This window comes from Sebastes umbrosus, chromosome 10 (genome assembly GCF_015220745.1).
Source record: "Sebastes umbrosus isolate fSebUmb1 chromosome 10, fSebUmb1.pri, whole genome shotgun sequence".
Taxonomy (NCBI): domain Eukaryota; kingdom Metazoa; phylum Chordata; class Actinopteri; order Perciformes; family Sebastidae; genus Sebastes; species Sebastes umbrosus.
In genome coordinates, this window is record NC_051278.1 from 19,075,019 (window position 1) to 19,099,800 (window position 24,782).

Here is a 24,782-nt window from a genome sequence, read left to right on the forward strand (position 1 = left end):
TACAGGTACGGTCTGTTAAGCTTTCCCTCCATTTAACTGCATGTATTATCACACGGGACAATGAAGTCGAAATTGAGATAAAATAGAGGGCATTTAGATATTCATCTACATTATAATATGGTCTTTCATATATCATACAATATATATATATATAGCTCGTTTAATGACACAACATAGTTATTTTTCTTTATTATAGTGCTGCCTTCTCATTTAGATACATTAGGAAGAGCCTTTTACTGGTGGCGAGCACACCATATTTCAGCACGTGTATGAATAATTGATGTATCCTTCTCTCTGTGTTTTTCTTTCTCTGTTGATTTGTTGCAATATTTCCCCTACCCCCGTGGATAATATGGGCAAGTTTATGCAAGACGTCTTTGATTCATTAGACCGAGGTAGACCGGTAATGATGAGGTACCGACCATGAATATGAGACTGATGATGCAACAGCATGTTAATCTATTTTAGAGCTCGGATATGGATGTTTACAGTCTTGGCTGTTTGATCGTTAGATCTAAAAATGGGCTTAATTGCTTATTCGTGACGAATAAGTTCTCTACACTTCAACACCGCAGACTGGAAGAGTGACCGTGCCCCTTTTTGCTCAGGTTTCTATACTGGACTTTCTCCCTTATCCTTTGGAGGCACATATGTGTTGTTGTAACTCGGCCCCATCAACTTAGAGGGTTCTTACCATCGCAGCATCTTTTTTCACCTCACAAATCTCTAACACTTTGACATCTCTGAAAGTATTTTTGCTCATCGGAGGCAGATTTAGCAGATTTTTAATAACATTATAACTGAAAAGTGTACATGCAGAGATGTCAAACTGTTATTCATAACATTAATGTTGATTGAGTGTTTCACTTTCCTGCTTTTCTCATTTTTCTTCCTATCCCATGTAGTCTCTCTCTCTCTCTCTCTCTCTCTCTCTCTCTCTTCATCCATCTCAGTCTCTCTCGGCCAGCCTCGTCTGGGCGATCTGGCCAGACACTCCCTTCTGCGCTATTTCACACTCATGGTGTTGTTTTTCTCATTGCTCTCTGTGTTCCTCTCCTTTCCCTACCTTTCGTCCCGTTACTGCACTGACGGGGGTCAGATGCTGGCCGGGATGATAGCCGAGCCCGCTTTTCTCTCTGAGTATACTATCTTTGCTCTGGACCATTCAAAACAACCCAAAACAGCCCAGGTAGCCAGTGTGGTGAGTTTGTCCTCACTTCCTGTCTCATCTTTCTCCTCCTCCGCCTCCTCCTCCTCCTCTTGCCCCGTTCCTTCCTCCTGTCTCCGTGCCTTTGGGGAATCGGTAGAGGACTGTGGCCCAAGTAGGGACAGCTTGTTCCCTGCTCTCTGTCTCCTGTTTCCTTTGGATTTAGCAAACAAGAAGGCATCTCATATCTAGGCTAACCCTGCATCTAATGGGAGTTATGGTTTCCATTGTGGGATAGAAGCTTGTATGCTTTCTGCCGTATGTTGGTTTATTGCCCTACCTTTCAGTTTCTTATAATCTGTCACCGAATTGAAGATTGCCCCCCTTGTCTTTAGGTATCCTTAGTTGCTTGCCTCATAGACACCCTGTTATGTTGCCTGATGGCCTTTGTCCCTTCTCCCCACAAGTCTGTTTATTTGGAGAGTTTAAGTTTTCATTTTACAAGTTATGGGAGGCTTTTTTTTTTAAAGCTGTCAAGTAACTTTTCCAAATAAACAAACAGACCAGAGTACCCTTATAGATGCATCTGTGGAGCTCAAAAACTAGATGATGTGTGTGTTCATATGTGGAGGCAGTAAGAAGACGAGAGGAAAACGACATTTGAAACAATTCGTCATCAAACAGATATTAAATGCATACAGTAAAATCATTTTGCTAACATTTTTGTTTGTCTGTTTAAATGTTTGAGGTATATTTGATGTTACTGTAATGTGAAATGTGTTTTTTTTATGTAAATAGATATTTGTGTTTGGACTATTAATTAACTGCAGTTCCTGTAATGTATATCTATTTAAAAAAAAAAAATCTAATTTCAAATGCTGATTTAGGTTATTTACCCCGACCGTTTATATGTAGTACTGTTAATATTGTACAGTGATATGATTATTTTGTAATAACATTAGACACTTAAGTAGGTAAATTAATGTTTGATTGTATGCCTTACTTATTACACCTCGGCTAAATATAATTGAATTGAAAATATATAATTATATATAAACAGTTATAATACAACAGTATAATTTAAAGATCAGTGATTTATTGTAGGGCTATTACTAATGATTATTTGCATCGTCTATTAATTCGTTGATTATTTTCTCGATTAATCGATTAGTTGTTTGGTCTATAAAATGTCAGGAAATTGGGAAAAAATGTTGATCAGTATTTCCCAAAGCCAGAGATGACGTCCTTAAATATCTTGTTTTGTCCACAACTCAAAGATATTCAGTTTACTGTCACACAGGAGGAAAGAAAACAGAAAATATTCACATTAAAGAAGCTGGAATCAGAAGATTTTGACTTTTTTGTTCTTAAAAATTATTCTAAATAATTCCCGATTTAATTTAATAGTTGACAACTGATTGATTAATCAGTGCAGCTCTAATTTATTGCTCCACAGTCTGGAGAATCTGAATGTGTTGCAGCTAGAGATACAACCGGTGTCATTGTCATGTCTTGTGATTAACCACAAATATCATAAATCCATCACAGCGTCTTTGTCACGTTCCATCTACGCCTTATTCAAACATGTCCTCACATTAACACAAATGTTTAATCGCTCAATCCAATGACAGTAATCCCATCAAACATCAAACTATCTTGTTCATTCACTCATTTTGTTGGTTTTTGCATTTTTTATTTTGGAAGTACGAACTTGTTTTGACAGCTATGTTTGTCATTTGTCAAGAGATTTATTCAAAGAATTATCCAAGTCTCTTGGAATAATGTTTGTGTTGGTACTTGATGAAGCCGGCAGTTGTAATTTTGTCTATTGTGAGGATTTTGGATTCACAACCACTTTGAATATAGTCAGTCATTTGTTGTCTGTGAGAATTGGGAAGTGTTTGGACGTGCAGCACTGAAACACAGTAGAATCAGCATTCAAGTCTTGGTTGGTGACGAGCATCTACATGGGATGACAGACACACATGGTGAAGTAGTGAAAGAAGTCAGTAAGTATTGTATGCTGTATAAAGTTTTTAAATTTGGTCCTTTTATTCCTGTTCATTCACATAAACCTGAGTATGAAGGCAATCAAGTATCGGCTCGTTTAAATAAGGAGTTTTCTTACAATCTTCATCAATATACTCTCTAGATAGCAACACTTACAGTTAAATCAGCCTTCATATTATTTTAGGTCCGTTGACACACATTCACACACTCATTGAAGCAAACAACTGGCCCTAAACGCAGCAGAAAATACATTTAATCATTTGGTTTTAAAGCTCACCATCCCCCACAAAAAAAAACAAACTACAATGCCCATTGATGCATAATCAGCTAAAACAGATCCTGGAAGTGACTCCCGTCTCATTAAGAACTTTTCCACAAGAAACAGGACATAAATGTTTTGCACAGTCATCCAGAGGAAGGAGTAGCTCGGAGCTGGACAAGGGAGGAGAACATTTGCTTACTGTGATCCTGCCTCTAACAAGTCAACAACTAAACCAACTAAGCTGCTAAATGTTCACTATCTTCAGTTACGACTCTCTCGTGCTCTTGTAATACAGCTGCACACGGCACTGCCAAGCATCTTTAATTCAAATACCAAGCTCTCCTTCTTGACTTTTAACTGTCTGTTTGTTCTGACCTCATGGCTGTTCTGTAGTCTAGTTTTAACCCTTTTTGTTTAATGTACAGTAGAGATGCCTTCTTTTATGTATTTAACCCCTCTGTTTTTTCCAAGTTGCATGAGGGTACCCATTGCCCCTGCATTGCTCCCAGCAATACTAATATTGCTCCCTCCAGAGTAATCAGGGAGAGCCACGCTGGGTGTGGATGACTAACTGGCCACCACTAGCCACTAGTCCACTAGCGCACTTTTCCTTTCTCTCATAATGTCTTTTTATCTGCAGAGCACCCCTAAAGGACCGGCGAGATCTCCCAGAGGTAGCATCAACGGGGATGGAAGTGCTTCTCCTCACGTGCGTTTTATTACCAATCTGATCTTCATTAATGTTAATGCGAGATTTGACGTTAATGCTTTTGCACATTCTTTGTTTGAAATTAGCTTTTTATGCAATTTCTTGACAGAGAGAGGAGACGCCGTCATTTGCACAGAAGCTGCAGTTAAGAGTTCCTTCGATGGAGTCGTTGATTCGCGGTGGAGCCACTCGGGCTGAAAACCTGTTCCGCTCCCCCTCTAAAGAAAACCTGGTCCGAAGCTCATCGCGTGAATCCCTGACGCCTTTGGGAGAAAACGACTCCCCGGGCGCCCCCACATACGATCCCCCCTCAGACATCGAGAGTGAGGCCGAGGAGCCACCAGGAAGCGCAGAGACGCTCTCCAAAGAGCAGCTGGTGCACCGACTGCTTAGAGTGGAGAGGAGCCTGGGGAAGTACAGAGGGAAGTACTCAGAGGTGAGAGTCACACAGAGAACAGCTCCCAGAAGATTCAAATGTATAGTTGTCCACTTGTTTAGTGTATAGCCATAGACGTGTATAATTATAGTTACTTTGATGTAGGGTTGTCCTCGACCAAAGAAATTCTTAGTCGTCTAAAGCTGGGGACAAACCAAGCTGACACCAAAGAACTAGCAGAGACGAAGGCCTCCAGCTGCGTCGCCTCATGTCGCCTTTGTCTTGGCCAAAAAGCTGCACTTGAACATACCGCAAAGACTACAGCCAACGGGCAGTTAGCACATATGATCTGCGCCTGCGTGCGAGGAAATAACTCCCCACACCAGCCAGTCGTGGTATTCTGTGTTTGTCATTCAAAAAGGAAAACCGGAAGACCAAGGACGGTGGATACACAAGCCGTTGTTATGATACGTACATGAAACAAAGCGGCGTTTGCCGACCATTTTCACACCACTCTCACTCACCACTTAGTTTCATTCCTGATGGCCGTGTAGTTGTGAAATTATCCGTGTATTGGAATGATCAGATGAGATGAAGATGTGAAGCCTCTCTGCCCTCTTGACTTTACTCGTTGGCTTGCTTTCCTCACGTCCGTTTCATGTGTGTCAGGGCTTTAACACTCATTTTGTCAACTAATCGATTAGTTGATTTAATTGACAGATCTGTGAGTTTCTCCACAAAGAATCACACAAAAGCACCAAGCTGACAAAAGAAATCTTAGCCGATAAAAACCAAAATGATTAATTCATCGACTAAGAGGAGGCAGCCCTACTTTGATGTATCCTCATTAATTATTTCCTCTTTCTTTCTTACGTTCTTTCTTCCTTTCTTTCTTTGTTTCTTCCCCTTTTACTTGCCTCCACTTCTTAACCTTACAGCTGGTTACTGCGTACCGAACAGTACAACGAGATAAAGAAAAAACACAGGTAATTTCTTATAACTACCATGTTGGTTAATATTTTATTTTTGATACGGTATTATGTTTTTTCCCAAATATGTAATATCCTGATGTTCATTTCTGCTCTCCTTCCCCCTCAGGTCATCCTCAGTCAGAGTCAAGATAAAGCTCTCCGCAGGATAGGGGAGCTGCGCGAGGTATGGCGATATATCATGAATGCTGTTGTCTCTCTAGGTCAATATCTGTCTTCCTCTTTGATGAAATATTTACGTGTGAGTGAACATATTGAATGATCTCTAGGAGCTTCAAATGGACCAGCAGGCAAAGAAACACCTACAAGACGAGTTTGATGCTGCGCTGGAAGAGAAAGACCAGATGATCACTGTACTCCAAACACAGGTGAGTGTTGGTACATGGATGGTTGCATTATGGATATGTTTTTTGGTTGTTTTTTTTATGTGGGGCAAAGTCTGCAGCTTTCAGGATTTACAAAGTTGGGCAGAAGTTTAGTCTTTACCTGTACAGTGCTTATATACAATATACAATATAATCATGTGCTCATATACAGTACTTTGAATAAACATGGCTGATTAACAAAGATAGAAACCAAAGAAGTTAATAATGCTAATTTTACTGCACTGATCAACTAATAAATGTGGCAATATTTTACATTAAATCAGAGACATGATCAACTTAATATATTTTATGTTGTGGTATATTAACTTAAACCTTAGAAATTGGGTCAGTGTCCTTTATGCACTTGCAATAATTGCAAAACAGTACAAATAAAAGCAAAAACAAGTTGTATTATGTATATTAAAAGTTAAAGGAAGTATGCATGGAATAATGCCAGATTAGGGTATTTAACAAAAGTAGTGAGATGTTTATTTCACTAACTGTGGTTTTTTGCTCTTTCTAACAGGTTGCTCTGTTGAAGAAACGAGCCAAGGTGGTCTCTGGCGCCGCTCTGCCACCTGATGGTGACGGCCCTCAATCTGAAGACGCAGATCCAGACTCGTCCACACAAAGTCCTTTGAAGGAGCACGGAGTAGAGCCTGAAGTCACTGAGAGTAAACAGATTATTTATGTATATTTGTATTTTGGTTTGAAGCAAAACATTAAGTTAATGTATATGAGTCTTTTATGAGAATCATTTTCTTATTTAATGTTATTTTTTTTAACCAGTGCATTTTATTTTCTGGACAGGAGAGGGCAACAGTGATCCAACCAAACTTATGGAGGCTCTACAGAAGAGAGTGACGAGGCAGGAAAACCTGCTGCAGAAGTGCAAAGAAGTGATGCGAACACACAAGGAGCGCAGCGCCCAGCTGGGCAGCGAGAACGAAACTCTGCAGGAGCAGCTGCAGGAGAGACTGCAGGAGCTGGAGAAGATGAAGGTGGCTAACATGTGTTTAATGGCAATGATACTGGGGTGGTGACCATGGTCATACTTTCATTTTGCAGTCAAATTTATCTATAAATTTGAGATGATATCTGCTTACACTCTTACTTAAAAAGTAGCAGTTTCCTTCAGCCACTCACTAGAAATTGATGTGACGGTAAACTGTAATTATGAAGAGGTTTGATTAAATTGAGGCTGGCCTGAAGACAGTGTGTTTACTGTTTAGGGTAATAATGTGCTGCAAAATATCTGCCAGAGGCTTTACGGTCCACTGATAATAACTCAAATTATCTCAATGACACAGTGGATTGCTGTGGCTCTCAGAGTCCGAACATCCAAATTCTCTGGCGAAGCTCCAGGACGAGGAGGGAGTTCATGTCATATCACGCTGACATGACATGAACCGGTGCTTTCATTGATTTCAAAACATTTTGCTTCAGTAGTATGATCGGTTTGTTCAGTTTGTTCAGCTTGTCCATCGCTGCTCTGATGTTCCGCAGCGTCTGATAACAAACATCAGACACTGTGATAATAGACACCTCGTCAGTGTTGTCTTTTGATTGACATTTTTTTTGCCGTAAATGTTGTGTTGAATCTTCCGTCTGTTTGGGAACAGGGCCCTTCCTGTGTCGGGAAAAGCAGAGGTTAACAGGCGTTTAGCCCTCTTAAGCAGCATGAAGGCATCCTGGAACTGCTGGGCTGTGCTGTGCTCATCATCTGCCTCAGACAAATATCCCATAAAACAGACCATCTGTCTGCGATTCCAGACATTCAGCTCAGGAATTTTTGAATTTATTATTTGCAGTCTGGTTGACAGAGTATTGTATTGGCTTGTTTTTTGTATATTTACAGTAAAACTATACATTTAAAAAAAAAAAAATCTATGAATTTTTGAACCTGTTAACCCAAAGGCTGCGTAGATCAAACAACACAGAAATACGGACATCCCAGCATTTCCTGTTTAGTAACCACTAGTTACACAGCAGTGCCACAGAGACACGGCTACTACACGCCACTGCTGCTGAACTGGGCTGTAATTTGGGTCGGCTTGTTGGTTTAGCTGGCCTTGTGTACACTCTCTGGTTGTTTGGCTTGTGGGTGAGGCATCCTGGGTGGTGCAGAAAACATTTTGAAGTTATCTGACCAAAAGCATATCAAATCAGAAATGGCTGTGTGTAAAGTACGTGACATTATCATTTGTAATTGTGTCAAACATTTTGTGTTTATAGGAGCTGCACACAACGGAAAAGACTAAGTTGATCACTCAGCTGCGCGATGCCAAGAACCTCATTGAGCAACTGGAGCAGGACAAGGTGAGCGAGGAGTTTTTCGGCTTTAGTCACATCTTGATTTAAGGTCCTGTATGAGACATGACATGTTTTTTTACTCTGAGTCAGACACCATGAAGCCCCATATCGTTTCCCTTAAACTTTGACCCCAGCTCCGCAGGACGGACAGCAGCTCATGAGATCTGTGTGAGGAATGCTGAAAGCACTTAAAGTCAAGAACAATTACAGACACTTGAGCTTGAGTTAGGGTGTAAAATACACAGATAGTACTTATCAAATCAAGATCAATTTTCAATGTCAATTCATTTGCTCAGACCGACCATACAGTTAAAAGGTTGATTATTTTTCATGGCTTTCAGGGAATGGTCATCGCTGAGACGAAGCGCCAGATGCATGAGACTCTGGAAATGAAAGAAGACGAGGTCGCACGGCTCCGCTCCAGGGTCCAGCAGACTACGTCCCAGAAAGAAGAATTACAGGAACAGAAAGAGAAGGCTGAGAAATCAGGTGAGTGAAATTCATCCATCCATCCATTATCTTCCGCTCATCCGGGGTCGGGTCGCGGGGGCAGCAGACTTAGCAGGACATTCCAGACGTCCCTCTCCTCACCAGACGTCCCTCTCCTCACCAACATTTACAAGCTCTTCTTGGGGGACCCCGAGGTGTTCCCAGGCCAGATGAGATATATAATCTCCAACGTGTTCGGGGTCTACCCCGGGGCCTCTTACAACTTCTGTCAGTGTACATTTAAATATTTTTTTGGGATATTATAATGATGTGTTGTTTTTTTCTCAAAAGCATTTGAGGAACTTGAGCGGGCGCTGGGTGTAGCTCAGAAGGCGGACGAGGCCCGAAAGCAGCTGCAGGTTCAGCTGGAGGAGCAAGTGAAAGAGGTCGAAAGGGCCAGCGAGGAAGAGAGGAGGACTCTGCAGCAGGAACTCACACGAGTCAAACAGGAGGTCGTCACCATCATGAAGGTCAGGAAGTGACGTCTGCTGAATACTCATGCATTTGTTTTCATTTTGAAGAAGTCATTAGTACATTCATATTACTGGCATTACCCCTTGAGTCGGCTATTTTGGTTGTGTTTCTTTGAATATGACATGTTATAGTCACTTCATAGAAGCTAAGTAGTAACATTGACTCATTGATTAGTGTTTACATGAAAAAAACGGGTTCATTTTGTTGATATTTACAATGTATGTTGTGCTGCAAACTGTCTTTGAGAACATAGAAAAGCACTATATAAATCTGATTTATTATTATTATTATTATTATTATTAATGTTATTAGAGATCATCGGAGGAAACGGTCGCCAAAATGGAAAAACTCCACAATGAAGCTTTGGCTGCTAAAGAAGAAGAGATGAGTGCCAGAATCAACAAAGCTGTGGTATGTGCCAAAGGTTTTCATTTGTTTAATTTTCGCAACATAATCAAGTAAATCAGATGAAAAATAAGTACATTTTGATGTGACCTGCTTGTGCTGCTTGTGTATTTAGGAGCAATGCAAAGGGGAGTTTGCCCAGTTAGGGAAGGAGCGGGAGCAGCAGTCCTCTCTGGCTCTGGAGGACGTAGAGTTACAGAAGACGGCTCTGAGGAATGAAGCTGATAACAGGGTCAAAGAGATACAGCTGGAGCTGGAAGCTGCAAGAACTGTGAGTTGTTTTTTGTAAAAAAAAATAAAATAAATTAGTTACTAGGATAATATTAGACCTATTAATTAGGGCTGACTGAACTCTTTGGGGCTAAAATCTTTGTTCATTTCCATGTTAATGGGTGAACAAAAGTAGCATTTATATTATTTGATTTATGTATTTAGTCAAAATACCATTTAAAATGAAATATTGTGGTGCTGCAGAGATGTCCTGGCCTACACATCATATTCTACAGACTTAAGAAAACATCTTTGTTTGGTACAGATCCTTGCAAAAAATCATTCCATCATCACAAAATATGTAAAAATGATCCTGACTTCTAATATCGCAGATCATATTGCAATTGCAATATCAGGCAAAATAATCGCAATTAGATATTTTTTCAAAATCGTTCTGCCGAAGTACACACACACACACACACATAGGGAGGGGAAGATGGATTTATATAAAATCATACTACTAATGATGACTGTACCTACCTATCATTTTGTACTCATGTACATAAAATAAAGAATATATTTGTATTAATCTATTTTTTTCACGTGGAACATGGGTAGATACAACTGCTATAATAGTGTAAAGGAAATCTGAAACAGGCTTTTATTCTATTACACAGAAATACCACATATTGAAGCTTTGAATATTTGGTGATAACTACACTGATTCAGTACAATCCCACTGTTAAAAATATTTTAATTATTGACCATTTGTTTTTATAGTATTCTGTGAAACTGTTGCGGCGTTACAAAATGATCTAACAACCTACGTGTATGTGATTGCAGAGAGTATTGGAGCTGGAGAGCTCTCTGGAGAAGATCTCACAAGATGGATCCAGTCTGTCCCGTGAACTTTCCAGTCAGTTGGACGAGCTGAAGGCTAAACACAAAGAGCAAATCTCTGCTTTAAAGGAAAAGCACCGGGGGCAGATGGAAAAGCACAAGGGCGCCCAGCACAAGGGCGCCCAGCAGAATAACGCTGCCCTCGAGGAGCTCAAGGAAAAACACAGAGCTGAAGTGGAGGCTCTTCTGAAAGATAAAGAACAGCAGTTCCAAGCACACGTTGAAGACATGAACCAGAAGACTTTGGAGAAACTGGATGCAAAGCAAGCCGAGCTGGAGGCAGTTACCGCTGAACTTTCTGAGGCTTTGAAGAGTAAACAGCTTCTGGAGGAGAAGTTGGCGGCAGCCGAGAATGCTCATAGTTCAGCTCTGCAGGAACATGAGAAGAGGTTTCAGGATCACATGGAAAAGCACAATGTAGAGCTCGCAAATATCAAACAGGAGCACGAGCAGTCACTTGGAGGTGTAGAGAAAAGTCTGAAGGAGGAACTTAACGCGTTGAGGATTGTTCTGACGGAAAAGGAAAAGGAAATTAAAGAACAAGTCCTGAGAGAAAAAACACTACAAGATGAGTCACATTCCACTGTACAAACATTAAATGTCAAGGTTAAGGAGCTGGAGGAGCTGCAACAATGTTTATCACAATCCCAGCTGGAAAGTGGGAGCCTAAAGGACTCCAATGCACAGTTAAGTAAGATGTCAGAGGATCTTGATCAATGTAAGAAGGATTTGGCAGATTTGGAGCATCAGTTGGAAGTAACAAAGAATGACTGTCAACAAAAAGAGAAGTCGCTTCAAGAACTTGAGCACCAATTACAACAGACCAAAAAGGAGCTCTCGGAGCAGGAGAAGTCGTTCACTGTAGAGCTGAACACTAAGCAGGAAGAGCAAACTCGCCTCAAGAAACAGCTGGATGATGAAAAGGCTGCCCACGAGAAGAAGATGAAAAACGCCATAACTGAGCTGGAAGCTAAGCTGAAAACACAGGAGACAAAAATGGAAAAGTTTAAAAACAAGGCCAAAGAAATGCACGAGAGTTTTAAGAAAAAGCTTCAGCAGAATGAGGAAAACATGAAGAAGGAACTCGCAAAGAAGGAGAGAGAGCTTCAGCAGACGGAGCAGCAAGTTCAAGAGAAAATTGTCGAGATGGCCCAAAAAAGTTCCCAAGGCCTCAGCAGTACAGTGTCAGAGCTGCAGGCCAACCATAAGGAGGAAGTGGGGAAGCTACACGACACACACAAGCATGAGGTCGAGGAGCTGGAGCACCGTTGGCAGGAGAAGTTAGGACAGCAGGAGGAAGAGTTAACGGAAAAACACTCACACATACTACAGGAGAAGGCTCAGGAGCTGGAGGAAATGTCTCAGCGGCTCAGCAGAGGCAAAGAGGAAAACGAGCAGGCGTCGTGCGATATAAAGAATTTAAAGGAGGACCTGGTAATCCGAGAAACCACCGTGCAGAAGCTGCAGGAAGAGCTTAACGAAGCAGCGGTCAAGCTCGAAAGTTTGTCTCAGGGCGAAGCGTTGATCAAACAGCAAATGGAGTCAGTGGAGAGGAACCTCAATCAGGCTCTGAACGAGAGAAACTCCCTCCAAGACAAGCTCAACACGATGAAGGAAGAGAGCAGAGAGAAGTTCAAGACCTTGTCGGGAAAGTTGAAGGAAGCAGAGAAGCAGCGAAAAGCACTGGAAGGGTCCAGATGTAAGGAAAGCGAGGAGTTGCAGAATAAATGTGAGGAAACTGCCGTTCAGCTGCGAGCCAAGGAAGCAGAGTTCAATCAGCAGTTAACGGTGATCAGAAACCAAATGGAGCATCACTGTAAGGAGGTTCAGGCTAAAGTGGAGTTTGGATCTGATGAACTCTGTCAGAGAGTTGAATGTAGGTTGAAAGAGCTGAAAGACAGACTGCTCTGTAGCCAGAAAAAGGTAGTGAATCTCAAAAACGTCATCCTCACTAAAGCAGATAGAATTCGCACTTTAGAGGAGAATCTCCGCCAGCAGATAGAGGAGAATAAAAATCTATGCATTTCATTAGAACAGATGACTGCTCAGGTAAACGCTCACACGGAGCACGTCAAAGCCTTAACGCTCGAGAAAGAGAATCATTCTCAGTCTCAAGCTCTAAAAATCGAGGAGCTGAGCGAAGCAAACAGACTCATAACGGAAAGCATGAAAACAAACGAGGTGCACATCAGTAACCTGGAAAGCGTCGCCAGCGACCTGAAAAATCAGCTATCGAGTAGCATAAAAGAGAAGGAGGAAGCCATAAATCAGCTGAGAGAGAGACAACAGGCTGCTGCTCAAATGGAGGAGAACATTGAGAGATTAGAGCAGGAGAGGAAGTCTGTGTTAGAGCAGGCAGATGCACTCAGGATCAGTCTGTCTGAGAATGAAAAGAAGACGGAGACGAAGCTCACCCAGAATGACAACACTATCACATCTCTGCAGACCAGGCTTGGTGAGCTGGAGCGTGAAATCTCCGAAAAGAACGAAGCCCTTCAAAGGCTGACGGCAAGTATCGACAATCAGTCCATCAGCAAGTCCGAGATGGACCAGGCGTTGAGCGAGAAGGAGCAGAAGGTCAGCGGGCTCACCTCGGCGCTGGAGAGTAGCATCGGTCGACTCGGTGAGCTTCAGGAGCAATTAGCCTTAAAGACGAGCGAGTGCGAACAACTCACGGCCGACCTCAAACAGCAGCACAGCATCAGGGATGATGAGAAGAGAGAGTTGGTGGAGCAGCTGCAGCAGACCCAGCTACAGTGCACCCAGAACGGTAATTTGGAGCAGGAGATGGTGGAAAAGCTCCGCTCCCTCGAGGAAGACAACCAAAAGTGTCGACACAAGCTTGAAAGTCAAAGGGAGGAATTTGAAAGGATGAAAGAGGAGATCATCAAGAGCAAAGAGGAGAGTCTGAAGGCGGCCGAGGAGAAGCTATCCGCAGAGAGCGCTCGGAAAGTATCGGAGCTGAAGAAGAAAGCTGAGCAGAAAATCGGTCAGATTAAGAAACAGCTAACCTCGCAGCTCGAGGAGAAAGAGCAAGCGATCAAGGCTCTTCAGACCGGCCTGGAGGAAATCAAGAGCAATGAGGTGTCTGGCAAACAACAAGCAGAAACACTGGAGGAGAAATCAAAAACACTCGAGGAAGCGCTCGTCAAGCTCAAGGAGGAGCAGGAGAAAGAAATCGAACAGATTCTGAGTAATGAGAGGCTCCAGAAAGAAAAGTCTTTAGAGGAAGTGAAAAACTTGTACGAAGAGAAGCTGTCTTCACTTCAGAGAGATGCAGCACAACAAGGGGAGCTCAAAGAAACTGAATCAGCGCTGCACGAAATCAAGGAAAAGCTCAAAGAAGCAGAAGAGCAGATTGGAAACCTGCTCGCAGAAATAAAGCACCTGAAAGAAGAAATTAGTGCGAAGGATGCCCGGCTCGATGAACAGCAGGCGACTATGAAGCAGGTACAAAATCAACCAGAACTTGAGGCCGAGGTGAAGGTGGAACGTAGCAGCATGCAGCAAACCGAGATGGAAAACCACTCTCCGATGCAAGAAGTGGACGGCGATTCTCTGGAGTCTCTGAAGAACAATCTGAGTCAGGTGAAGAACGAGAAAGAGAAAATCCACAAGGACTTCGTCAGGCTGCAGAAAGACATGCGAGTACTGAGGAAGGAGCACGATCACGACCTGGAGTACATGAAGAAAGAGCTGTTGGAGGAGAATGAGAAAAATCTGAAGTAAGTTTATGATGTCAAGTTGATAATGAGAATCTATAATGACAAATCAAGAGGTTGCAAGTATTTAAACACGTGCTTGTGGTGTCTTTACTAATTTTACTACATTTCCTCTGCTATCTGTTCTAATAGACTGGAGCTGGAGGATGCGGAGATGAAGCACAACTCTACCATCAAGCAGTTAATGAGGGAGTTCAACACACAGATGGCTTTGAGAGAGAGGGAACTTGATTCAGCGGTGAAGGAGACCATTGGTGAGGAGGGAGAAAAACATTTTTTTTTGGTTTTTAGGCAATCAAAAATGGAAACTCAAAGTGAATGTGATTGACTTTCATGTACAACAGTAGGGGGGCATAACTACATGGAAACAAAATTAAGGGATCATTTCATTTGGAAAGTCTGAGTTGCCGTGTTCCCCTTGTTTCCTCTACGGTTAAATCGTGTGACATTCCAGATGGGAAGTGTGACTGAGCGGTTTGGAATATATAAATGTTTTTATGTGCTAACTCTGGCTTCTTTCCCTTTCCTCGAACACAGCGAAGGCCCAGACTGTAGAGGAAGAGCTCATCACTAGCCATCGTGAAGAAGCCAGTCAGCTGAGAAAGGCGATTGGCCAGAAGGAGGATGATTTGCACAGAACTGTTCAGAAATATGAAGAGGTTATACAGGTACTCTAAAACGATGACGCTGAAAAAATGTTTTCCTGAAACAACACCCCATTTTATACAGTAGGTTTACCGGGAAAGGAAATTAACCCTCCATTTGGAAGCTCTCACTGCACTAGTTGGCAGCTTCCTCAGTAAGGGGTTGCTTAAGAAATCAATAATTTTACACAAAAATGGTCCGCCAGAGTCCGACATCAGATTAGCTAGATGGATCCCAAATTGAGGAAATTCTTGTGTTACAGCAGCAGGTTATCCAGGCATTGCACAGAAACAGAAAATACACAGTAAATATCCATATCAACACTACAAGAGAGTAAAGCAGTGGTTCCCAACCTTTTTTCTCAGACTTGGCCAACCACCCCGTCGGATGAACTCAAGTACCCCTTCACTGGCAACAACTCCAAATGTGTTTATTTCAATTTATCATAAACTGATATTATTTAACTATTTCAATCATTCATCTATCACTTTAAGATAACTGTTTCAACTTCTTTGCTCACTTGCTAACTAGTTTTCGAACATTCTTGATCACAACATTGTTCAGGTGGTTTTCAAAGTGGCCGTTCGGGCACCTCCAGGGAGGGTGGTTAGGGGGCCCCCGGAAAAAAGGGGATTCATAATTATTTTCCACTATAATTCCATCTATAAGTAACACAATAACAGAATGAATGACTATTTTAATCATGGTTTTTATACACTTTCTGTAGAAAACCATCTCAAAGCAAAAATCCTATCAGATGGGGGACCCTGGGACAACATCTTATCAAATAGGGGTACGTGGTTTAATCTGTGTCAGTTTAGGGGTCCTTGATGTGAGAAAGTTTGGGAACCACTATTATAGCTGACTTAATGTGAATATATATTTTTAATCAAATCATCAATTCCACTACTTCACAATATGTCTAAATATCTTCCCTGAGTGAACCACTGGTCTGACAAAACGTCACTTAATCATCAATGAACGCCTGCTGAATGATATGTACTGTAAGTGGAAACCGGTCATATGATTACTTAAGAACAGTCAGCGTCTGGTATAAAATCGTCTCCCTTACTGTCTCCAAACGAAATGAAGGGTGGGCAGTCTGCAATAAGGCATTGATTAGACCGACATACTTGAGTTGTGATGCTCAGATGAAACATAGGAAATGACTCAGCCTTTGTTCTTTCTTTCTCCCTTTCTCTTTCAGAGTCGAGAGGAGGAGATGGGAGACAGAGTGTGGCAGGTTCAGAAAGAACTGGAGGAGTTGCAAGCAAAGGGCCTCGACACCACTGAGGTACAAACATTTCTGACCCATTGTACGTATTCACTTGGTCACACATCTGTGATTGGTGTCAGAAATGGTTGATGTATCGGGAACACTTTTCACAGATGTAGAAAATCCTACCTGCAGCCATTAAAGTCCATTATATACGAGACTGGAGGTTTAGATTAAATCTGTATAGTGATTCTGTTGAAATCATCAGCCATTGTGAAGTCACTTTACGATGACTGCATGAAATAACAATGGCTGTATGAATCACTTTTTTTCAGCTCCTTCTCCTCCTCGGGGGAAAAAAGTCTGTCTGATGGAAGCATTACTAGTTTTGAATGACAACCTAATCCAGACGCCTTTTTGTGTCCGTACCTCGAGGCCTTTTTAAGATACCTTTTTTATTATTTAAAAGTTCACATCAAGGTTAACAGACTTGGCAGATATCGGTTATCTTTTCCTTTGTCTTGCTTTCGTAATTGAAGGATTCCGCCTGAAAAGCCCAGGGACAATTTGCTCACATACTTTGCTCTGATCAGCCTCTCGCTCCAGTCGTGTGGCTGCTCTCCAAAAGCGCGCCGGATGCCGTGAAGCTCGTTTGAATCACTCAGGAATGTTCCCCTTCGGAAAACAGAGATTGCGGGGCAGCAGCCAGCCTCGATCCCTGTTCTCAATTATCATCATACGAGGTGATTCTCCGCCTTAGATTTATACCACAGCAATACTCGCAGGCAAGATGTGCGTACTGGAGAGGGGCCAGGTAGGACAAAAGTACTCCAGGGAGACATTTTACCCAGGTGTTGAGGTGCCATGAGACCCCTTGCGCTGATTCTTCTACCTTGTCCAGATGCACACAAACACAAAGAATTACGCTGCTCTCTCTGCTGCATGTTTCCCTGGTGAGGTAATAACTTTATGGGTGGATTGTATGGGTTCATGCTCAGGGAGGCCTTTCCTTACTACGGGCCTCACAAACCATTATTCATTTAGACAGTGGGTCAGTGTGTCTCTCCATAGAGACAGCACACCAAACACTCTTTATGAAGTCCAGTTTAGACTGTCTGTGCAGACTAAACTGGGCCTGAACAGGCTTTTTAATTGTACTGTGCATTTAAAAGATAAGGCAGGTGCTATTCTATCATTTTATTGTCAAAAAATAGAATTTAAAACCAAAACCAACAGTGTGTTAGTCCATCTCTCAGACCTTTCTGACTTCTTCCACCTGTATGTGGCTCCCAAAACGGGTCTCAAAACTATATGGTTTCATTTAAAAAAAAAATAAATAAATACTAAATAATTTCCTAAAACAGCTGGGCACTGCAGCTTTTAGAGGACATTACTCAAACCAGACTAAATTGCCTATTTGTTGGTATTTTCAGCGGTGGATTAATACAGATTTGGTGCTCTAGCTAGCTATTATTGTGTCTGTGGGGTTGATTCAAAATAAACTACAGTGCTACCATGTTGATCTCAATGAAGGAACATGTCATCCTGTGCTACGAAGTGCCTCATTAATGTGTTTTTAATAGTTTTATGGACAACAATGGCGCTTTGTGGAACAGAGGAATAAGCTACATCAGGCTTTGGATGCACAATACTTTAACACAATACGTTAAAGGACCAATGTGTAACATTTCGGGGGATCTACCGGCAGAAATTGATGTTAAAGTATATTTTCTTTAGTGTATAATCATCTGAAAATAAGAATTGTTGTGTTTTCGTTACCTTAGAATGAGCCGTTAATATCTACATAGGGAGCGGGTCCTCTTCAGGGAGTCCGCCATGCTGCGCCTCCATGTTTTTATACAGTAGCCCAGAACGGACAAACCAAACTTTGATAACTTTTCCTGTTTGTGCCGGAGTCGATAACGTTACTCGCTACTTTTCCTGCCGCTCTCTCTCTCTCTCTTGCTTCACCACTCACTTCCCACCTCTGTTCCAAATGACCTACGCTACTCTTACAAGAAATGGCTCTAGAGAGGGACGTTCGTGTTTTTGCATCAGCCACCGTAGCTCCTCTACATGCTTGACACACGGGACAGGCTTCAGTTGATTGCATTCTGCAACCTCACCGCTAGATACCGCCAGATCCTACACATTGCTCCTTAAACACAATACTTGCTAGTGGGATCAACCTGTTGTTGATTTTATTTTTTTAAATAGGATTTATTGACAATAACAAAAATATAGAATATCAGTAGACTTATCCTTTAAAGGTAAACTGCACTGTTTATTTAATCCTTATTACGCCATAACTGACTGAATGTATGTATTAATATTATAACTGTGTATCTTTTTTATTCTATTGTTAACATACAGTATCTTCCATTTTTTTCTTCTTTATTTGGGCACAGATGAGCGCAGAAGAACTACAGGTATGTTACTAGGATCCATATCATTCCAGTCCATTACCACTGTAAAACAGTTGTTTGATTAAGAAAACATGCATCACTGATAGACAGTACTGTATGTGTCTTTCAGTGATGCATGTTTTCTTTGTGCATTGCATTACTTGTTCCCCCAGAGAGCTCCCACTTCTCACTGACATTAATGTTGTGTCCTTCTCTACCTCAGGCTCAGCTGGCCGAGAAGACGACGTTGCTGAGCGAGGCTCGGCTGAAGGAGCAGGGCTTTGTTGAGAGAGTGAGTGTCGGGCGAATCTCATGCAGCGTATTCCCAGGATTCTGTGGCCTCGAGCAAGAGGAGCTACTGCTCTCCTGCTGCATCAACTTAATTACAAAGCACATCTGTTTACATTTGGTTTAACCCTATAAACAATCACAGCAACGCCTCCCACAGTTTTTCTCACACACGTCGTCATTCTCACAAACATCCCCCCGAGGATGCTCCCCAAAATGCTGTGATAATGTCCCATAGAACCATTAGGCTAATGCATAGAATGAACCCACTGGGGTCAAACTTAACCTTTTCTTAAATGATTAATCTGTGCATGCGTGTGTGTGTGTGTGTTTCTCCACGGTAGATTCACTCGCTTGAGGACAAGATTAAATGTTTCCACCGAACCACTGTTGTAACTCACCTCGGGAGCACATTCAAAGGTAATGTTAACACCATGAATCACTTAGTTCTGCTTCTTGAGCCAATTTCCCTTTAGCTCAGCACAACAACGATGCCATGCAAAATGCTTAAACACCGTGCAATATCATGGGAAACATACACATAACATACACTACAGTAAATACACCTGCAGCATAAGATCACTTTTTTTGTGTAATAGGGATTTTTAACACTTAACATAAGATTATTACACGGCTTTGTTGAATATTTGATTCTGATTGGTCAATTACGGCGTTCTATGGTCTGTTATTTCGTTATAGCAGACCGTTGCTATGTATAACGGAACGTTGCTATGGACGCACTTCTGATCTCGGACCATTTTTGTGTCAAATTATTGATTTCTTAAGTAAGTAGCCGTGTAATAAGCAGGATAATGTACAGCTAGCCGGTCATTGTTGTGTAATAAACTCCTTCAGGGCGTCGGGGTCGCATCGCCCTGTCAGGGTTTATTTCACAACAACAACTGGCTCGCTGTACATTATCCCTTACTTATACATTTATATGAATTGTATAGATATTGTCACCATAGCTTAGCTGCTCTGTAGGATCTCAGAGTTGGTGTTTTGACATACTACCAGTAGTCACGTCATGGATTCAGAGATGGAACAAGAGATGCAGATCCTGAGAAGTGTGTGGGTGTGTGGTCTAGTTGAACTATGCTTTGAGGACATTTTAGCTAACTAAGTGTGATTTTTAAGGGTTACTGGTTAGCTGCGGTTATAATTAAGGTTTGGTTAAGGTTAGACTAGAGTAAGGGTTAGGGCTAGACATATACGCATTGTGGTTACGGTAAGCCTCTGGGTGCTGACTGCAGGTCAATGCCGTATCCCCAAGTATATCATAAACTGAGCGTGGTGTGTGAGAGAGCGAGAGATGGGGCAGATTGAGTGAATTCGACCCTCCTCTTCGAGCTTCCCTGCTGGTGTAATAAAGAGAATCTGCTGTCAGAAGGGGGGGGGCGGTGAAGTGAAGAAGCCATCCTTGGATTTAATGGGTTTTGCAGATTTTTGGTCTTAACGTTTCCCACACAGACTTCTCAAATCCTCTACTTCCAATACACATGCAATACCTGTTTTTCCTTTTGGATTACTTACAGTAGTGAAAGCGTCTTCTTCCTCTCATTATGAATCTGTTGAGCCCACTTAAATCACAGAGCTTTGGTTTCAGGTAGAAAGGGATGATCAGAGGGCTGTTTATATGTGGGATGGGATGGTAGGCTCCACTGGGGCAACAAGGGGTCAGGAGGACAAAGGCTCTGGGATTTATTGGTGATCCATTACTCCAGACAAGAGATCAAAGAGTTGTTTGCACTTCTTCTCTATCACCTTTTCCCGTCCTCTAATCCCACAAACCCTCTCTCGGTGCATCTGTGTCGTCCAAATGATTATTCCAGATAAGCGGAGAGCGTGTGGGTGTTGTTCCATATTAAAAGACCTGATGGAGGATATTTCAGTGGTAGAAGCAGCAGTAGTAGTCTTAAGTGTTACCAGCCCTGTCCATGCTGCAACACAGTTTCCCATTCAGAGCTTTTTTAGAGGGATAATGGCGTTATAGCTTTGGGCGTGGAAGTAAAACGTTCATTCTCTGAGTCTTGTGGTATTAATGCGCTCATGCTGAGCCTCGCCATTCTTTCCTGTGCTTACAGTTGGTGCTTAATTTGAACTGATACCTGTGCAGAAAGTGGCTCTGTTTATATACAGTATGGTTGCTAACACAAACATGATGCTGTGAGTTGTCAGAATTCAGCTGGAGTATTTGACAGTGACAGGCATCGCTAGTCTTAAAACTAGACAAGAAACATTTTGTTTTTAGAAGTGAATCCTGATTTAGATCTTATAGTAATGCTATATTTATGTATTTGTGTTTTACTATATTTAAGCAGAAAGTCTCTTGAGTTACATCATCTTTTTTTTTACCAGAGAGACCTGTCCAAAATGGTACTTAAACTTAAGCTTAAAAACATATTCACATATATGTAGCACAGTAACAGTACCAGAGAGGAATGAAAGAGAGAGAAGCTTAACTATCTAAATCATCTACATTCTTCATTAAATATTATTTGTATATGTCAGGTGATTATTACAGTCTTACTCGAGTATGCATTATTGTGTGGCTGACCAGGTGTCCAGGTGATTAAATGGCTGTTTGTGCTTGTTTTCACAGAACCGGTATACAACAGCAGCGAACCTACTGAGAATGAGTACCTGAGGAAGGTGTTGTTTGAATACATGATGGGACGAGAAACAAAAGTATGCTTTTTTTATTTTCTTACAATATTATACTTTTTAAAAAAGTGATTGTTTATATGCTTAAATTTGATAGTTTTTTAGTTCCTATTTGCCCTGAATAGGATAAGCGGTTACAGATAATAGATGGATGGATATTTCGACGTGCATTTGCATCAATCCGAGGCTATTTAAATCATAATTCTGCTGTTTTTCATGTTGCAAATGGTTACATCTACATCATATCTTAAAATGTGACACAGCAGTGTTTTGCTTTGGAAAGAATCACTGATTTGTATATCCTTTTTTTTAAGTTGAAAGGAGATCATTTAAAACCATTGCACTGAAATAATAACTAATGATATCGGAGAGTCAGTCCATCCCATTTTATGCGCGGTATACCCAATGACCTCCGCCCGCCAAACACAAAAAACGTGTGACCGTTTAGGACGCCATATAAAAGTCATGTTGTGTCCAGTTTTCTTGGGTGAAATTAACAGTGATGTCCCTAATTAACAGTGCTGTTGACATGGTCCTAAAGTCAGCAGGATTGTCCCAGCAGCTACTTCAGCAAACAGTTAGTCTTTATGGCAGCATGGCGGACCACCCCAGTGCCGAGGATGTCCCCCAGGCTGCCTGCTAGCACATACATCTTGCATGACGCAGATTTGCCATTTAAAGTCATGCTGGCCTTGTTTAGTGTTAGTTGGGCGGTTAGGTTTCCTACACAGCGGCCCTGTTTCTGATTATCCCACGTGTTTATGGGGAAATGCATGCTCCTTGGCAGATAGGCCTGGAGTTGATTTTTATTTTTTTTGTCTTGTTGGGCTTTAATTATCAAAGAACAAGCTCGATTAGTTTGAATCAATTCATCATTCATATATTTGCTCCTCATCCACAGACGATGGCCAAAGTGATTACATCCATGCTCAAGTTTCCTCCAGACCAAGCGCAAAAGGTTTTGGACAAAGAGGACACAAAACCAGTTGTAAGCATCTATTTTACCTGCTGAGGATACTTTCATGACCTCAGTCCTCTTGCAGTTAAAACATATGATGTGAAAATACATCATTGATGATTGCACGATTAATTGAATTCCTTCAATATCTGTCCCTCCACAGCCTTGGCTACGATGAGCGTGATGTGAATGATTCAGGTATTTATGAATGAAAATCTGCTGCTGCTGCTGCTGAAGGGGAAGACTGCCATGGATTTGATGAAGCCCTTCTTTCTGCATTTCTTGTCATTTTTATGTGTGTTTGTACGTGTGTTTGAGCACACACTGGGGCATAAGTGTGAGTGTGTGAGTGAGTGCTTGCGTGTGGTGCAGTATGCGTGAACATATCTAAAGGTATGAGGGAATTAGAGAGTATGCCAGAAACACCAATCTTCCACAAATCTAGTTTTACTCTGAAATTAAGTTTGTTAATTTATACGTTTTAGATGAAGTGAAATTGTTTCTGTTTTTATTTTAGAAATGTGTTTATACAGATTGGCTTGTGCAATAAATTATATCATTATCACGTTATTGATGCTGACAGGTGATTTATAGGGTACTGTGTTGTGCTGTTGTCTGAATCACTTCCTCTGTAAAACTGTAAACAACCCTTTAACTGTGCACTCGCACCATGTTAAGATATACCGGCCTCTGGACCTTGTTTGTGTAACACAGCTTTTCTATGCTTTATATTTTGTCACTACACTGACATAGCGTCACAAAAACACACAAAAACTGTAAATTGTATAATGATAATTAAGACTGTACTATAGGGCACTATATGACTTGCTATACATTTTCAGACTAACAAATAAAATCTTATTTACAGAACATCTTTTGTCACTCCTTTCTCCTTATTACATGTTAAATCCAATAGCTTATCTCATTACCTGGTTTAGCCTGTCTGTATGATAACAACCTGTTGATAGAGACGCACGTGGAATGCTGACATCACAACAAATCTGGGTTTTAAAGATCCTGTTGGTAGTGGGTCACATACTTCAGCAAACCTTTTGTTTGACTTTTATTTCTTTCCTCCACAACAAACATGCAGTTTTCCATATGAAGGAGGACACATACAGGTATTGGACCATGGAAAACCTCATTTAAAGCTAGATTTGGTCATCTTTAAAAACATTCTTGTTATATTTGTTTAAATTGTCTTTACATCTAAAGAAAAACAACTTAAAAACGTTATTACATTTGTCATATACAGGTACATAGACTACATACAATTTGACCTCTGCATTTAACCCAGTGGTTCCCAAACCTTTTCTGCAACCCATCCTTTGCATTTCGGAGCAGTGGGCTGCTGTGAAGTGCCCGGGAAGCAACTTGGGGTTCAGTAGGAGAGTAGTAGCAGACAGTAGGAGACGGAGATTGAACCGTCAGCCTTGTGGTTAAAGGACGACCCGCTCTACCCACTAAGCTACAGCAATCAATAAATGAAATGCTCTGCCAAAAAAGAGGGAAATAAATCTGGTATCTGTGGCTGTCGCAGGCCTGTAATAAGTCCATAAATCATTTAATTTGACCCAAATGGTCCGGCACCCACCTGTCACTCAAAGCGACCACGCCCTCAATTATGCCTAACTTTAAAGGGACTGTTTGTAAGAATCAGAAATGCTTGTTAACAGCGACACCTGTGGCCGTTAAGTCAACGGAAGTCAGCGTCGGGCTTGTGCTCGCTCTACATAGACATGAACGAGCATCCGTCAAAACAGTGAGGCGACACACGTCAGCTAAAACCACAATATCACTCTATATTTCAGCTGCTTGGCAGTAATGTTAGCTGACCAGACGAAGGTCTCTCCATGAATCACTGCGGATCCTAGCTGATCCTCCCGACCGCAGCCGGAGTGAACAGGGGAGACACCGGAGTTTTGGTTGCAGACGATAACGTTGCGGAGCCCCGTCACTTCACAAGACACGGGAAACCTCTGTTGGTCTGGAGGAGCTGCAGCATTTATTTCTGCACAAACGTCCACTGTACATTTACTAGATATTCTCAGAGCTAAACTTTATAGTGATCTACCATACATATAACAATGAAATGATATTATGTGATGTTATTGCACAATGTATATAGTATACTGTAAGACAGTGGTTCTAACCCTAGGGTTTGGGACCCCCACAAGACAATGAGAAAAGCAGAAAAAACAATATTCAGACGCTCCTTTTGCATTTTTCTTGTAA

General features: G+C 41.6%; 1 protein-coding gene across 6 annotated transcripts in view; it reads left to right on the forward strand.

The window, feature by feature from the left end:
* Positions 1-23,419, forward strand: part of golga4 (golgin A4) — a 27,252-nt gene extending 3,833 nt beyond the window's left edge. For 2 of the 6 annotated variants that reach the window (XM_037781519.1, XM_037781520.1), the window contains exons 3-26: positions 1,100-1,201; positions 4,060-4,128; positions 4,238-4,564; positions 5,443-5,490; positions 5,603-5,659; positions 5,763-5,861; positions 6,385-6,532; positions 6,669-6,859; positions 8,094-8,177; positions 8,513-8,660; positions 8,952-9,130; positions 9,447-9,545; positions 9,655-9,810; positions 10,593-14,374; positions 14,504-14,625; positions 14,909-15,039; positions 15,744-15,809; positions 16,224-16,310; positions 18,641-18,661; positions 18,861-18,929; positions 19,270-19,345; positions 21,528-21,613; positions 22,491-22,577; positions 22,711-23,419. In XM_037781519.1, coding sequence (XP_037637447.1) covers positions 1,100-1,201; positions 4,060-4,128; positions 4,238-4,564; positions 5,443-5,490; positions 5,603-5,659; positions 5,763-5,861; positions 6,385-6,532; positions 6,669-6,859; positions 8,094-8,177; positions 8,513-8,660; positions 8,952-9,130; positions 9,447-9,545; positions 9,655-9,810; positions 10,593-14,374; positions 14,504-14,625; positions 14,909-15,039; positions 15,744-15,809; positions 16,224-16,310; positions 18,641-18,661; positions 18,861-18,929; positions 19,270-19,345; positions 21,528-21,613; positions 22,491-22,577; positions 22,711-22,725 — 6,249 coding nt within the window. In that variant the 3' untranslated portion in view covers positions 22,726-23,419. The remainder of the gene's footprint in view (positions 1-1,099; positions 1,202-4,059; positions 4,129-4,237; positions 4,565-5,442; positions 5,491-5,602; positions 5,660-5,762; positions 5,862-6,384; positions 6,533-6,668; positions 6,860-8,093; positions 8,178-8,512; positions 8,661-8,951; positions 9,131-9,446; positions 9,546-9,654; positions 9,811-10,592; positions 14,375-14,503; positions 14,626-14,908; positions 15,040-15,743; positions 15,810-16,223; positions 16,311-18,640; positions 18,662-18,860; positions 18,930-19,269; positions 19,346-21,527; positions 21,614-22,490; positions 22,578-22,710) is intronic. The other 4 variants (XM_037781521.1, XM_037781525.1, XM_037781522.1 and 1 more) reach the window with 2 other exon arrangements.
* The last annotated feature ends 1,363 nt before the right edge of the window (positions 23,420-24,782 follow it).